This window comes from Pezoporus wallicus, unplaced genomic scaffold (assembly GCF_028554395.1).
Source record: "Pezoporus wallicus isolate ANWC-B61680 ecotype Strahan unplaced genomic scaffold, APGP_CSIRO_Pwel_v1 contig_8518, whole genome shotgun sequence".
Classification (NCBI taxonomy): Eukaryota; Metazoa; Chordata; class Aves; order Psittaciformes; family Psittacidae; genus Pezoporus; species Pezoporus wallicus.
In genome coordinates, this window is record NW_026642458.1 from 846247 (window position 1) to 862288 (window position 16042).

Below are 16042 nucleotides of genomic sequence, written 5' to 3' on the forward strand. Positions count from 1 at the left end.
AAGGGTGGTGAGGCACTGGAACAGGTTGCCCAAAGAACTGGTAAATGCTCCATCCCTGGCAGCGTTCAAGGCCAGGCTGGACAGAGCCTTGGGCAACATGGTCTAGAGTGAGGTGTCATGGCAGGGGGGCTGGAACTAGATGATTTTAAGGTCCTTTCCAACCCAAATCATTCTATGATTCTATGATTCTATGTTATCCATCTTGTCATTTTAAAAAACAAAACCAAACTAAAAACAAAAAAAAAAAAAAAACAAAAAAAACCTGCCTCCCAAAACCCCCACTCTTCTACATATACCAGAGGGTGGTCTTTTCTGACTAAGCCTTTAACTGATGATGAAAGGTGTATGATTTAATAAGCAATATCTGAAAACATCTCAGCACACTGTCAATCATGCTCTCTAGTTCTTGTGCGGAACTACTGACTCTGGAATCCAGCATGTGTTAGAGTATTTATTCATTAGATGTGAATACTTTCCATTAACAATGTTAGTCCTGGTTTAGCCAGGATGACATAGAAGTTATCACTTTAAAATCCAAATACTTTTGCGACAGCATTTAAAAACTTTCAAGTATGCAGGCAAATTTAAAGAAATGATAGTAAAAAATTTAGCATAGCTTTACATTAACAAAATCCCCAAAAGATAACTAGTTGCATTCCAAATTCCTCCATATATCTCTCTCAAGGGTCCATAAGTCTCACAATTCATAATACAGTATTAAATGTGATATAGCTACAAATGTCAGACTCAAAGGCTGTGCCACAGAAGAAAATCCAAAGGACCTGACTTCCTGAGGCTGATGATTATGTAGGTCTAGGCGACAGGAGTTTTGTACTTCTTGTGGAGTTTCACTTTCACCTACATCCATTAGTCTGCTACGGTTCCTCACCTAGAAAAGTTCAAAAGATTGCCCCTGAAAGCCAGACTGACACAATAGGAAAAAGCATTATGCAGCTAGCAAATTCAATGCTGTTTCAAGCTGAATCAACTTGAACGGTATTGCAAAACCACATCCGAATGTGAGGAAATCAACATAATTATTCTGATGTTTGCATTCTCATGAAACACTTCCCAGAATTCAGTACAGACACATTACAGGCAAGAGTCACAGATGTGGTTGTTCTTTGTCTTTGCTCCATCCACATATGAATGCATTAGCTGGAAAACCTTGAGCAAACAAACTCATCATTTTTCTTCCCTGAAGTCTGCTCAGTCTCAAAAGAGAGCTTCAAACATCTCTAATTTAGAAGGAAAAAAAATTAATCTCACAGATTAGGCTAGGTGTGATGAATTCCAGCCTCCTCATAATGTCAGACTGCCACACGTGCAACTCAGCATCAGCTAGATATTTTGGCAGATTAACTGCAACGGTACAGAATTCCCTGATTTCTGTTCATCTAACATGCCCCCAAGGCATTTTTTTACTGGAACAAGTATCACTGTGAAATATATGTTGTATATAAGGTTTTGTGTATAATATCTACTTACTTATAAATAAAAACAGTAGGAGACAAGCAGTTTGTGAGTTTCAGCAGATGCTTTTGAAACAGTTACCATTTAGGGGGTCCTTGCTCTCATACAGTCTCTCCCTTTGCTCCTCCCTCTCCCTTCTGGATTAGCATTTAACATTTACACATAAAGCTTGTGATCTAGTTGTTATGTTTATGCTTGTTAGTGATCTGGTCATGGCAGAAGCCTTTTGGATAGCAGCAAGATCCCATGACAGGAATTAAATTGATTTGCAAGAGACAGCATTCCTTACTGCACCAGCAAGCACAGCCAGACTGTGACGCTGGTACGTCTACAGTTCCTCCAAACCATGAAGTGATTCTATTGAGAAGTCAGTGATGTGTACTTATCAGATTACCACACGGAGGAAAAGTTCTAAAGAGCTTTGTCCACTCTCACTTTCCTTTATTCTGCTAACACTCTCTTGCCATCTCGGGTTCTTTCCCAGCATTTGTAGTTATTGCATTAAGTGCTTACGTTCCCTCATAGCTCTCTCATGGTGGGGTGGAGTGAGCAGCAAGGTTCTCTCTCCCTTTTAGTAAGAATCAAGATTCAGTTTTGGTTTTAATCTTACATTTTCCACTTCTCTGAAGACACGGAGGAAGTTCTCCCTTAAGACTCCTTTCAGTTCAGTTTCGTTCCATCCTCTTCTAAGAAGTTCCTCAATCAAAGAAGGGTATTTAGAAACGTCTTCCAATCCCTCAGGGAAACTGTTGGCAAGAGTCACACAAGAACATTCAGCGCACATATCATTGAAAAACATGCAGAAAAATACTTTTAATTAGTCTTTTTCATGTATTTCTATTTGGAGTGAGCTCACTTTAGAACCAGTGCTTCCTCTGAGAAGTTAAAGAAATAATTAAGAATTCAACTGACAAACAGAATCAGGGCTGGGACACAATTAAAGGCTTTTTCTGCACAGATGATCACTTAAACAGAACACAACTGGGTATTCTGGAATTAAGATGCACTTGTGTATAGGTAAAACAATAGTATGGAGCATATTAAAACAAAAAAGTGCAAAACACAAAACCAAATTCATGTATGCAGTAACCCATTCTTTATCTGACCTTTAGAGTAAGAAACAGCTGCATCACAGATGGAGTTGGTACAATCCACTCGTGCAACTGAGACCAAGAGAGAACCTCCTAACACATGATGAACTAAGGAGTTGCAGGCAATCCTATGTACTCTTTTGTTTACAGTCATTTTCCCAAAGAACATATAATTAGAATAATAACATTGTTTTGAATTGAGCAGTTTAGGCAGTGAAACAAAAGCTGTTCAGAATTCTCTACTGAAGAAATTACAGTAAGCAAAATTGACCTGTGTCTTGTGCTAATTCTTATCAAAATAAAAAAAGGAATTAGAAGCTGCAAAACCTGCATTTAAAAGATGTTTTTAAATTGTATTTCCATGAATCTTTGACTTTGTTTTGAGATAACTAATATTTTCTGTTATTCTTCTTTTCTGTGGAGATGTGGTGATAAGCATATCTCAAGAAATCTGTGCCATTACTTTCTACCAGGATTTAGGACCAATCAAAGTGATGGTCTGTCTCTGCAAAAATGCATGCAATAAAATGTGTCTTTTCGTTGCAAACTGTGGCTTTATTTTGGAGATTATAATTTCAGAGTTATGATTAGCTAAGACTCATGTGAGCTGACACAGTTTTTGTGATCCTGCTTTACAGATGTGAGTCTGATTGTGAATTTCATACCAAAGTGTGTCTGACCTCAGGGAGGGGGCAGGGGAAAGAAGATTCAACAGAAAGATAAAAGGCAAAAATAGGCCAGCAAATGCCACCTAATCTGCATTTATTTCCTGTGCTGTAACAACACTAGCTCAAGAGCAAGTAGGAGAGGTTATATTGTAAGCTGTCCTCCGTGCTCTGCTTGTCTCAAACACTTTTCAAGCCTCAAAAGCAGGAATCAATTCACACGTTGGGCTTTCCCCACTAGAAAGTAATAGTGGAGGGAAGAGTGGTGCATCATCTTCTTAGGCTAACCTATCAACCATGTAAAGCCTGAGGCATTCTGTTAATAATCTTTGGCTTCCCAGAGGAAATCACTCTCTTGCTGTTTTTGTATGTGTAAACCACTGCCTAGAACTCACAATTGCAGAGTTCAGAGAGTATTGGAATCTGTTTCCACATTTGTAGCACTGCTTCATACAGTTCTACAATTCAATTGTTGTGCCTTGTTTTCATAAAAGTTGGTTTAGTGCTCCTCATAAGACAACTTGCTGTAACTCTTCAAGGCCAGGCTGGATGGGCCTTTGAGCATGCTGTCCCTGTCTATGTCAGAGGGTTGGACCTAGATGAGCTTTAAGGTCTCTTCCAACCCAAACTATTCTATGATCTCTTAATGTACCTTCTTTTTTCCCTAAAAGGACTTAAAACCTTCCTAATTTAAGGAGCAGATATCAATATATGTGCAATTTTACTAACCGTTCTACTCCATCATAGTCACCACCAATTCCTATCGATTCTGAACCTGCAATTTTCTTTATGTGGTCAAAATGATCTGAAACAAAATGTCAAAGACAACAATATCTAAGCATCCAGCAAGAAGTAGTTCAGACATATTGGCACTAGATGACTTTTCTCTTGAATCATGGGTTCTTAACCAAATCATGTTAATAAAAAGCCAAAAGACATCCTGATAATACAAACTAAAATTTAATAATGCAGTTGATGTATTTTACTATTGCTTAACTAGATGTTATCTGTTATTATGGACATCAAGTAGCAATCTTCAAAAATAAAAGCTACACTGATGAGATAGATACAAATGAGGAAAAAGACATGATCATCACAGCACATTATTTTCCAACAAGTACCCCACATATACAAACAGATTTTTCATTACCCGTGACATACCTATGTTTTCCACTCCTAATTACAAAGGTTTCAGACCTAAGAAGACAACAGCTTCTTTGGGGTTAATGGTTCTTGGCTCCATTTGGGAGCATCATGTCCTCCAGCTACACACTTTGTACCTCTTGTTACTGTTTAATGAATATTAGCTTCAAAATTACCTAGAGCTGGGGTAAGGTGTAGAAGGGAATAAACAGGCACTAAAATTTACGCTGTCTCAAAAATGACACAGACACCAGGAAATTCATAGAAGCCACCCACAAAAACTTCAGTATATTAACTTCAAACCTGCAAGGATAGAAACATTAACAGCTTTTCTGCCACAGGCCAGTACATCTGCATTGAAAGTCACCATGATAATTCCCTTGTTCTTTTTCTGAAAGATACGAAGAGACAGGTAGTGAATGGAAAATTGTGTTTCCTGCAAATCTCATGTAGAGACTTCTCCATCCACCCCCCCACCCATCCGTCCGTCCATCCATCCATCCATCCATCCATCCATCCATCCATCCATCCATAAGCAAAATAACACTCTGTAAAAATCAAAGCTCAGATGGCAACACAAGGCTTTGCTCTCTGTCCTTTACCCTGGATTCATTATATTTGCATGTAGTCTGAATCAGCAGAAGTCCAGACCATGTCAAACAAACTCAACCAGGAACTCAAAGTATTTGTAAACACTTCATTTTTTGTAGCCAAAGAAAATACACAACCCAAATAAAATGTCTCAAGAAGCAAACATGTAATTTGCTGCTTAGGTTTTTGCTTGTAAATCCAATTCAGATACAAGAAAGTGAAAAGTAAGCACCATGACTTGAATGTGCAAGTTTACCTCAGACCACTAAAACAAACAAAATAAATAAATCCCCAAATCAACAAATCCAAACACTTTCCCAAAACAAAACAAAAATTACACTACACACACACACACAAACCCAACCCAACCAACCAAAAAACCCCCCACCATACTGCTTACCACTTTCTGGAGGATATCATCAGGAACATTTCTTGAGTGATTACAAACAGAAAACGCTGAGGAATGGCTAAAAATTACTGGCGCTTTTGAGATACTCAGTGCAGCTTTAGCTGTCATATCTGAAGTATGAGATAAATCTACCAGCATACCCAGACGATTCATCTCCTTTACCACTTCCTAAAACAGACAAGAGTGTCAGTATTAAATTTCCTTAAAGGAAACAGTTTAGCTGATATATATAAACAGATAAATAAATACTGGAGCTGTCAGCTAGTCATAAATACTCTGTGCCTGTATGGATTTCTGTTTACCTATGAATTGAACAGTAGTTTATTCACTCACAATTAACTAGCACACAACCACCGCTCAAAATTTAGAAAATTCAGTCAATCTATAAGTCATTTCAACCGTTATTCATATCCCACTACTTCCACATATTCATACATCTGATCTGTATTTAAAAAAATGTTAAATTTAAATATAGCACTTCTTTTACCCTAAAGAACATCTAGGGAATTTGGTTTGACTGAACCCTGAATAACCCCTAACTATCAAAATCTTCCAGTAATTAAGAAGTTACTTTTAAAAAAATAAGGCCAGAAGTTCATAGCTGCATGAGAGATTGCTTAGATTAACATTTTTGAAAGAGATCCTTACTTGGCCAAATGCAGTCAGACCGTTAACATTGGGGTAAAAGTTGTGCATTCCTTTAGATGATGATTCAGACCTTGGAAGGCGGGAGTGAGGAAAGAGAAATATCATATTATTCTGGAGACCTCAATATCAGCACCTGAAAATTCTTATGCTACACACAATAAAAATCATTACCATGTTCCATAGCCAAATGTAGGGATAATGAGCTACATAATAGCTGTCTTGTTCACAACTGGTTTTGTTTTCTGGACATCATGCCTTTATGTTCAGAACTGTTGCACGTTTGTGAAGCAATGCAAGACAAGCAAAGAGATGCTTGTAAAAATTTTTCTGATTAAACAAGCATCAGGGAGCAAAGATAAACTGAAATGTCACTGACCTGCCAGCCAGAAAACCTGCTTTTCAGCCCTCTCTGCACATAATTCTCCTTTCTCTGAGTCAGTACAAGAAGAAATTTTGCCAATCCAGCAAGGAGTAGGTGCTAATATTCTGATACAGAACTAAATACCCATCTCTGATGCTGCACATGGGACCTGCACTTTTGAGCTGGCCAGAGAGGACAGTGTTGAAGGCTGCTGACCTCTTACCTATATCTTATGCATTTTTAGTACTTTTTTTCCTTTTTTTTTCCCTAGGTAGCTTTCCTAATAAAGCAAAGGAGATAGCACATTTACCGTCTTTGTGCCGTTAACAAGGGTTAAAAGTTCCCAAATTATCAGCATAACAAGCACTACATATCGGATCCTTCAATCTCCCACTTGACGAATGGCAAGTAATTTATCCCAAGCCCTATCATCCTTGATTTGGTTCAGAGTCTTTCACAGGTGAACTCTGTGTCTGTATACACCTTTTCCCCACCTTGAAAAATGCCACCACTTTGCATTAGATGTGCACACAAAAACATGACAATAGTTACCAAGGTGTATTGCAGGAATGTGTTAAAGACATGTAACGAACACCAAGGTCATAATACATCCTCAGTGTTGCCAGACTGCTGTCAATGGAGTGACCACCTTCTATGCCAATCAAACACGCAATCCTTCTACTGTCAGAGATACCTGGAAACAACAAAAGAAGATAATTCGAAAGTAATTTCATAACAGATAAGAAACAAGCAGCACAAAGTGACAGTTGATATTGTAAATTGCAAGCACTAATATTGACATTGCATAGAACAGGAGCTTATACTACTGCATGTTTATATGTCAAATTTTCTTACGACTGCAGTGGGCTACAGCTGTGCACAGTCAGTTATTGTGGTTCAATGGAAAAAAACAAAGGTAAAGTTACTCTTTAATGCAGGATAACTTGCCTGCATGCAGCTGTGTGTTTTGCACGTAACTCCTACAACCCCATTTAAAACATTTCTGATATAAGAAAGAGTGTAACCTTGGGAAGTTGTCACAAGTTCAAGCTCTTCGTAGCTGTTACACATCCTCTTGACAACATCAATTTGCTCTAAGGTCAGACGCACAGCATCCTTGTTCTGAGCGCTGCAAAGAACATACACTGACCAAAACTGAAAGAGACGTTGACAAATAAACAAGATAACTTGTGTTTCAACTTGGAAAATTTCAATTGCTAATAGTGCAGCTCATGAGCACAGACCAGAATAATTTCCTACAGTTTACACGGGAGTTGCCACTACAATTTTTCCCCCAAAAGAAGAGTTAGGATATAAGGCAAGAGCATCTGCTCCAGACATGATTAAAGCCTCCTGACATACTCAGCTGCTCCACAGTACACACACAAGTTTAATTTGCTTATCACTAAACAAAGACCACTGTTTTGGATAAGGGTACCCAGATTATAAAACACAAACTTCTGAAACACAGATATTGTGGAAAACTGTCTGTGGCTTTTCATTTTCGTAATTCTCTCTTTTTCAATAGAAATAGGTAAAACCCAAGGCCCAGAGTATGTTTGTGATTGAGAAGGAGGCAAATGTAAAAATATGTTCTCAAATTCACAACCATGGCAGTACATACCTGAGCTCCCACAAAACCAGCTTGAAGTTTTGCAAGGTTTGTGTGGGTCTTGTTGAGTTCTCTTAGGTTGACTGTACTGAGTCTGTTTTGGTAAAATATTCTCAGCCGCAGTACCAAGTCATTGTGGCTAGAATTGAAAACAAACAGAGCTTGCAATAGAAATAACTTGTTCCCCTTTCTAATACAAATGTAATTTCTTCCACTCTTCATAGTCCCTTAGACCATCCATTTGCAATAATCCTTGCAGTAATATATGCTTAAAAGTCTCCTTTCTTTTGCAAACAAGCTTTATTTCTTAATTAGGACAGCTAGTAATTTTATTTCGCTTCTTCCATTTTCATAGCTATTGTGTTTCTGTACCTACTCTTCTCCCTGTCATTGCTGAAGGAGTGGAAGAATTTAAATCAGCCACCATGCTTCTTGGAAATAAGTACTTGTGGCAGAATAATCAGTGCTGCCTTTGTCAGAAGAATGAGCATTTGTGTTCCCAGGTCAAAATACAGTTACCACAGACATCACTCTTTCAGGTTTTAAGAGTACCCTCTTAAAGTATAATGCCTGCTTTCTAGCTTTGTACAGAAATGGTTGCTACTGAAAGGTGCCATTAAATTACGGGAAGGAGACAAGGACATTACATTAAAGGGAAATAATAACTAAGTGGTGAAACAGGATGTTCTAGGATAGAGCTAATTTTCTTCATAGTGATTGATATGGGGCTATATTTTTGATTTCTGCTGAAAACACAACACTGAAAATTGAGGAATGTTTCGGAATTGCCAAGCAGTGCTTACACAGAGTCAATGCCTTTTCTGCTCCTTACCCTCCTCCACCAGAGATTAGGCTAGGGGTGCAAAAGAACCTGGGAGGGGACACAGCCAGGACAGCTGACCTCAGCTGACCCAAAGGATATTCCTACCATATGATGTCATGTTCAGCATACAAATCTGGGAAAGGAGGAGGAAGGGGGTACATGATGGCATTTTTCTTCCCAAGTAACTGTTCTGCGTGATGGAGCCTTTCTTTCCTGGAGATGGCTGAAAACCTGCCTGAACATGACAAATGGTGAATGAATTCCTTTTTCCACATTGTTTGTGCATATGGCTTTTGCTTTACCTATGAAATTGTTTTTATCTCAACCAACACATTTTTTCACCTACACCCTTCTGATTCTCTCCCCCATCCCACCATGGTGGAGTGAGCAAGTGGCTGTGGAGAGCTCAGTTACTGGCTGGGGTTAAACCACAACACCTGATCAGAACATCACAAATGCATTTAGCACAACCTGATCCTATAAGTAAGTACCATTTGAACCGATACTCCTTCCTGATAAATCGCTGCAACAGTAACTGACTGCTCTATAGGTGCTAGTAACAGCCTATGTCTCTACTATTGCAAACACATGCTCGCATTCCCTTCTCACTTGTCAGATTCACAGAGGGTTTAATTTAATGTATTTTATATACCCATCGATCAAACGTGCATCTTGCATCAGCTCGATAGTTTTCTCTCGCAGTGATTTCTCATAGCTGAATAGCACAATATCCGAGAACATCAAGAGCCACAGCAGCTTTGTTGTATTTCTCTTCATTTCCATTTTCCAGTTTGCTAAAGCGAAGAGATAACACCATTATTCTCTAAGGAAAATGAAACAGCAAAATTTCCAGTCTGTGGAGGCTGTAGGCTTAATGCCTCTCCTTCTGGTAAGGCTCAGGTGAATTTGGCAGGAGGAAAGAAAGAAAGAAAAAAAGGAGAATAGTACACAGAAGGGAAGGTAGCAGCAGAAACCGTAAACCAGCTACCTTCTCCCAAAGATTTTAAGGTCTCTGGCTATTGTGATTTTGCACATGTGAACGCCCTTTAAATTCTGCTGCTGCCACCAGCTGACTGCTGAAGGGAACTAACTCCTCAGTCAGACCTGGCAGGGTGAGTGAGCCAGGCAGACCACGGATTCACACCTCCCAAAAAACAGCTCCCAAAACAGGGTAACGCGTTAGTTTTCTCATTAGCCATTTTATTCTCCTTATGTGGGAAACCTCACACTGAAATGAACGCTGAAACCGTTTTTGAGAAATTGAAAAGTCAGCTGCTTCTGAGTAAATTGTATTGTTAAAACACACTGCCTGTCAGAGTATTTTCAGAGGAAAGCTATTGAAATCCAACACTTTTTCACACCTTAGGAAGGACAGTGTGTGCCAGACTTGAAAGGGTCACTTTATTTCCATGAGGAAATGGGCACGACAGACTTGGAGAGTAAGGCAAGCAGCCCCTGCTCTTTTGTAAAATCAGTCAGTAAGGTTTATAAACATAAACTTTCTTCTGGCAACACAAAAGTTTGTTTTTACTAATAAAGGATGTTGGGTTTATGTAATAATTCTCTTCAGAGGTAAAAACAAATAGCAAATAGCCAAAATGTTGTAAAATTACAAGGCAAATTCACCTTGCCTGCACGCTTGCCTTCTCTTGTCTTTAAGCTGATTTTCTAAAACAGCAGCAGGTATACGTAAACCCAGGAAATGGTTTCCTGATATAAAGCCACATATTCATTTATGAAGTGAGAGATACCTCAGGGGAGATTCATGGGTAATGGTGGTATTCGAAGCAAATTCAAGTCACGCTGAGCAGATTGCCTATTGATGGCACCCTGTTCTAAACACATTTCTTTCTGCCCCTTACAAGAACATTTTTATTAGAATAACCAAAGCCAAAATAAGAGTAGGCCTGTAATCAGGATATTGGAAAGCAACAAAGTGAAAACCATGTTATTAAAATTCTTGTATTTCCAGCCTATATACTAAATCATTTTCTTATCACCTGCAATATGCAGGGTGTAAATCAAAGGAAAAGTTAAGTGGCTTACTTGCCCTGCAGATGCCTGATAAAATGTAAATGAGTTTGTAAAGGACTATTTAATGCACCAGTATGAGTTTAATTAAGCTGTTCAATTAAGATGTTTTAAAATAAAAATTAATCCATTTTGCATGCATTTTATCTCTAAACCAAAATAAAGTAAAAGTTGGGTGGAGGGTTTTTTTGAGTTTTTGGGGTTTTTTGTTTGGTTTTTTCCTCAAGAAATTACCTCCCAACTTGGGTTTAGAAAGGTGCAAACTGCTATTCTAACAAAATCCTTTAACTTGGACAAAAATTCCTAAGGTCTGTCTTTTGAGAAACTGGCTCAGGCCTTTTCTGTTTTGCAAGATTTGGGAATGCATTAAATTGTGGGACCATCTGGCAGGAAGTAATTTTGAACAGTGGGAACAGACAAGCTTATACAAAAGGCAGCGTAGATGGAGAAGCAGGCTTAAAATCAGCCCAGAAATGGTCTCAGAAAGAAGCTCTAGGAGAGCTGCATAAACACAGTAGTATGCAGGCACAGATGGAGATCCAATATAAATATGATACCAGGGGAGCTGTGACACTACCAAAGGAAAATTAATAAGCCTCACCCCTTAATGTTTCCTACAAGGAAAACATAATGTAAGCAATAGCATAGAGAGTATTTGTGAAGTAGAGAGATCTAATCCGACATAAAGTACTCTAGAAATAGATTTGTCCTTCAAGGATGGTTGGCAGTCTGTGTTCTCATTCATGAATAAACATAATGACTGACTGAAAGTTTCTTCTCATGTGTACAAAACTTAAGGATTTTTGGCTCAGCCCTTAGGACAATTCCCTTGGGAATCTATTTATATCAGAAGTCTCTGCATCTGAGTTTTCTCATGGGAAGGGTTTCCTCCAGACCCACCCACTTCCCCTGACCTTGGAATAAGGACAAGACTTCCCAAGACTGGGATGATACTCTCAGATTGTCCTTCACCAGAGCACAGCTGATTCCCTTGTGGCACTAATTTGTATAGGGTTTGTACCATAGCTGACAGAAGGTCTTATTCCTCTCATATCTGCACAATAATCAAGAGAACCTTTTTGACTGATTGCCAGGGAAATTTTTCTGCTTGTGTCCATTGCCACAGCTTTATACTTGTATACAAGGAAAAATTTATTTTCAGGGTCATTTTCTATCAGTTTGTTTGTAATGCTACCTTTAACAGAAAAATACTTGAATGATCACTGGAAACAACAGAGATGTGCCAATGCTGAGCAAGTTGACCTCTGCTATTACTTTAACTCAAAGAGATTGAATATTTATAGATTATGTATTTGGGGAAGAAAATAAGGCAGGTCGCAGATATGTCGGCTTAAACATTATGATTAGGTACAGCAACATCCATGTTCGAAATATGAGCCCTGTGTGCTACAATGACCTGGTATTTTATTTCCTTCTGTTACTTGTTCTCAGTAAAATTCTTTTATGCAAGAGGGCACGTTCCAAAAGGAAAAGATAATCAGAATCCTATTGGAATCTACATGCATTTAAATCTGCAGCAGTTTGCTTACTGTTGATTCATTTCAATTAACCTCATGCAGAGAACTGGAAGACACTATGCAGTGGGAATATAAAGTAAACCAGGCCCAAAGGCCTGTTATTTCTCTTGTGAGACTCCTCACTCCCTGCCCTTATGTACCCTGGGGTACATAAAGCAAAGCACACCATTAGTCCCACTTCTTCCTTTCAGCTCCCTTCCAGCTACACAACACAGGGTTGCAACATTCAGACACACAGCATGGAAGAGATAAAGAGTGAAGTCAATCGTATTTTTCACTTTATACTTCAGAGCCAAAATATCTTTTACGTATTTACCTTCATATCTACCTCTCTTATTGAGAGCATAACTGCTTTTCATCCCCATCATACCCCTGCACACACCGCAATTTTAGGGCATCAAGCTTAGAAAAGCCATCAGCCCACAGCCCAAAATAAAAAATTACAGTCCCTGGAAAGCTAAATGGGCACAGAGTGAGTCTTTGCAGACACACACTACAGAAACAAAGCTTTAATTCACACTAGCTAACTTCTACCATTGGTTTATGTTCTTCAAGATCTTAACAGCAGGAAGTTGCTACCAATAAAACATAAATGCTGTGTATACTACATTGAGTGTTCCCACATCAGGAAGGACAGAGCTATAATGAAACGGAATGGTCATATGTGCCATATAAGGATGCAACAGTTTGCTGTTTTAAAATAGACGCATTTTAATGGAAACTTTTACAGTAAAAAAAAGTTTTTCTGCATGCTTCTGTCATTTACCATCTTCGGAAGTATGGGCAAGCTTCCTGGCCCCTCTTCTCCTTTCCAGCATGCAGGCCAGACCTCAGTGCAGAAGGTTCAGTAAACTGCTGTTATTCAAGTGCAGCAAATCTCAGTTAGGAATGGCATTCCTTTCATCTCATCTGAAGTCCTTATCTTCCTTCTTATTCTTTATTAAAACACTTCATGGCATACTCAAATTTGTTGAATTATTGTGCCAAATCAAACACATAAAGTGCAATAAATCAGAGCTCACAGCTCATGTTAGCAACATATCCTGAAAAGCTAAGAAGGTTCACTCCCTCACACAGTCCAGTTATGCTGAGATCTCATGCAGATATTCCTCGTGTAGCTCTGAATTAACTACCGCACATCATAGCTTAATTGCCATAGCATCGGCAACACAAGGTGACCAGGACCCTAAGTAAAGTTTTCCTTGCTGACCTAGTCCTTAAGTAATAAGCATAGTTAGTAACACATAAATATTAAGTATATTTTAGGAGCAGAACACATGCATCATACTATGAAGTATGTTTTTCAGAAAAGATACCGACCCTTTTGAAAGTCATCTTGTCAACGAAATAGTCTTTCAAATCTGTCTCGAATCTTGCTTGAAATTCCTTCCACCATCACCAGCCCTGAATCATGCCAGGTTTATTTTCCTCTGCTTAGAAACCTCCTGTTAAATTTATAGCTTAAAACAGGACTAAAAAGGAATAAACACAGTAATGGTGGGAAAGACATTTCAGGATCTCTAGGAAAGAGAAAGCAACAAGTAGGATAGCTTGTCTCAAACTCCCTGGGAAAGGGGAACTCAGTAAAGGCAGTTACAGTACTTTTATGTAAAGTCATTCTTAGCTTTCAGCCTTGAGTTTCGATGCATCCTTGGATAGTCCATATGCTATCCACCATGCATGTAGACTGCAAGTTTTTCAGATGCAGGATAACCTCAGTGAGGAAGATTTCTTTGCAACTTCTTTGTATAGGAGATTCATTGTTTCTCCTTTAAAACAATTCCATAACAAATGTTATTATAACACATAAAAATTACGTAATTTTTTTTAAGAAAAGAACAACTACTGATCTTTTTTTCTGTTGGTTCTCATCCTTTACTTCACCATGGTTTTTCCTGTCCACATATTTTTAGAGTTTCTGACAAATTCAAATTGCTGAATCTGGTAAGTTTGAAGTAAAGAGAATCTGCTAATGCTACACATTTTTATTTTTTTTTTAATCTAATTGCTAATGATGAGGACTATTTTCTTAGAAAACTTATCAAAAGTCTTTTAATTTCAAGATAGATACACTTTATGGCATAATTTCACAAAAGCAGAACAAACCAGAACAGCCTGACCGCTACTTCTATAGCACTGTAGCAGATCATATTTTATCAGACAGAACTGTGTCAAGCTTAAGAGTGCTGACCTCAGCAAAGGGCTGGCCAGGAGTGTTTGATGTAGGGAGTCAGCTGGCTTCTTTGCTAGTGTGCAGCCTCCCCTTTCTCAGATCTGATGATACGGCTTACCTGGAACACAAACCAGAAACCACTGAATAGCACGAATAGACTTCAGCAAACAACTACTCCAGGGTTCCCCTCTGCAAACATACTCTCTACTGTATGGACCACAACAGGTTTCAAAGCTGTAGACAGCAGATTATATGAAAGGAATGCTTTTCCTCCCGGCCACCCCATTTGAGCCCGCCGCCCCAAGGTCCTGTCCCTTGTTTAACGTGCTTTTCTGCATGCCAGGGTCAGTGCAAGCTGTGCCCCCTCCAGCACCTACCCCTGACAAACTCATTCGTTTTGGCAGGGTTTTGCCTGGTTTCAAAATACTTCTATTATTCTGGAAATGTCTTGATTCTGAGTATTAACAGTCAAGTTTTACCAAAATGCATGCAGCCTGTGGAAATACTGCTCTTACAGGAAGTTGCTGTTACAGGAGGTAACAAACTTCACTTCAGCAAAAGAAGGCCTACTTAACTACTTGTGCCACAGAGGAGTTTACTTGCCTCTCCCTCAGAGCTGTGTTAAGCAGCATACTCAACTAAGAACGCTCAGTAGAGATGGTCATGAGCAGTTCTAAAAAGAGATTATTTTCAAAACACACCATAGCCTGCCTTTTCTTTTTTTTTTTCCCCTTTTCCTTCTTTGTGCTGCCCATGTTTTTCCAATCTGAAAGAGAGCAATTTGTTTTCTTCTGGTCATGGCATGCACATGAAAGATTCCAAGGAACAGCAATTCCTGGAAACACAGTGATCCTTGAAATCCTTCCTCAGATGGGAGTGCAGTCTTGGAGAATAAGGTTTTCTTTTATAAACATGCATCAGAAATATATGTGCATTTACGATCCCAAAACTTCAGTGAAACAGCACTTCTACAGAACTGTAAAGGACAGATATCAACCAGAAGTTGGGGATTTTTCTACTTCATGCAACTGTAGAGATTTCTTTCAAATGTGGAAGCAGAAATACAAACTTCCCTTCTTACCATAGACTTTGTTATCACAGTGAAAAAAATCCTTGTATCTCCAATCTAGAAAATGCCAAATTTGGTCATGGCTGCTCAGCATGCAAAATGTCAAAAACGAAAAGCCAAAAAATAGCCCAAGCAGCAGAATTCTTGCAAGCTGGCAACACAAACTAGTTTCTGCAGGCAATTTTTGGTTTCAAATTCCTCAAACCAAAAATACAGATTAGATGTGCAACCTGTAGAACTCTGCCAGACCCTGATAAACTCACTTTAAAGGGAACGCTAAGATTGTGACATTGTGCAGTATAACTACTATTCCAGAAATCCACATCATATGTCAGTTCAAAATACTTAATAAGAAAGTAACAAAATAACACTGTTCTGATGGTATAAAAACTGCTGCACATTATAAATTTTGGTC

General features: G+C 38.7%; 1 protein-coding gene across 1 annotated transcript; it reads right to left on the minus strand.

Moving 5' to 3' along the window:
* Positions 1-567: 567 nt before the first annotated feature.
* LOC130610614 (dipeptidase 2-like) lies at positions 568-9922 on the minus strand. The gene is made up of 10 exons (XM_057430640.1): positions 9469-9922; positions 8006-8132; positions 7407-7536; positions 6934-7075; positions 6021-6090; positions 5364-5540; positions 4676-4763; positions 3959-4034; positions 2084-2219; positions 568-889 (listed from the first exon to the last, which is right to left on the minus strand). The coding sequence occupies exons 1-10, from the start codon at positions 9597-9599 to the stop codon at positions 698-700; spliced, it is 1269 nt and encodes a 422-aa protein (XP_057286623.1). The 5' UTR covers positions 9600-9922; the 3' UTR covers positions 568-697.
* Positions 9923-16042: the final 6120 nt, after the last annotated feature.

Bases quoted from the DNA above. Each gene is read 5' to 3' on its own strand.
- LOC130610614 (XM_057430640.1), bottom strand. From the start codon at position 9,599: ATGGAAATGAAGAGAAATACAACAAAGCTGCTGTGGCTCTTGATGTTC. The intron at 4,764-5,363 runs GTAAGCAGTATG...CGTATCTTTCAG, and splicing joins ATGATATCCTCCAGAAAGTG to AAAAAGAACAAGGGAATTAT. The intron at 4,035-4,675 runs GTTTGAAGTTAA...ATTTTGTTTCAG, and splicing joins TAATGTTTCTATCCTTGCAG to ATCATTTTGACCACATAAAG.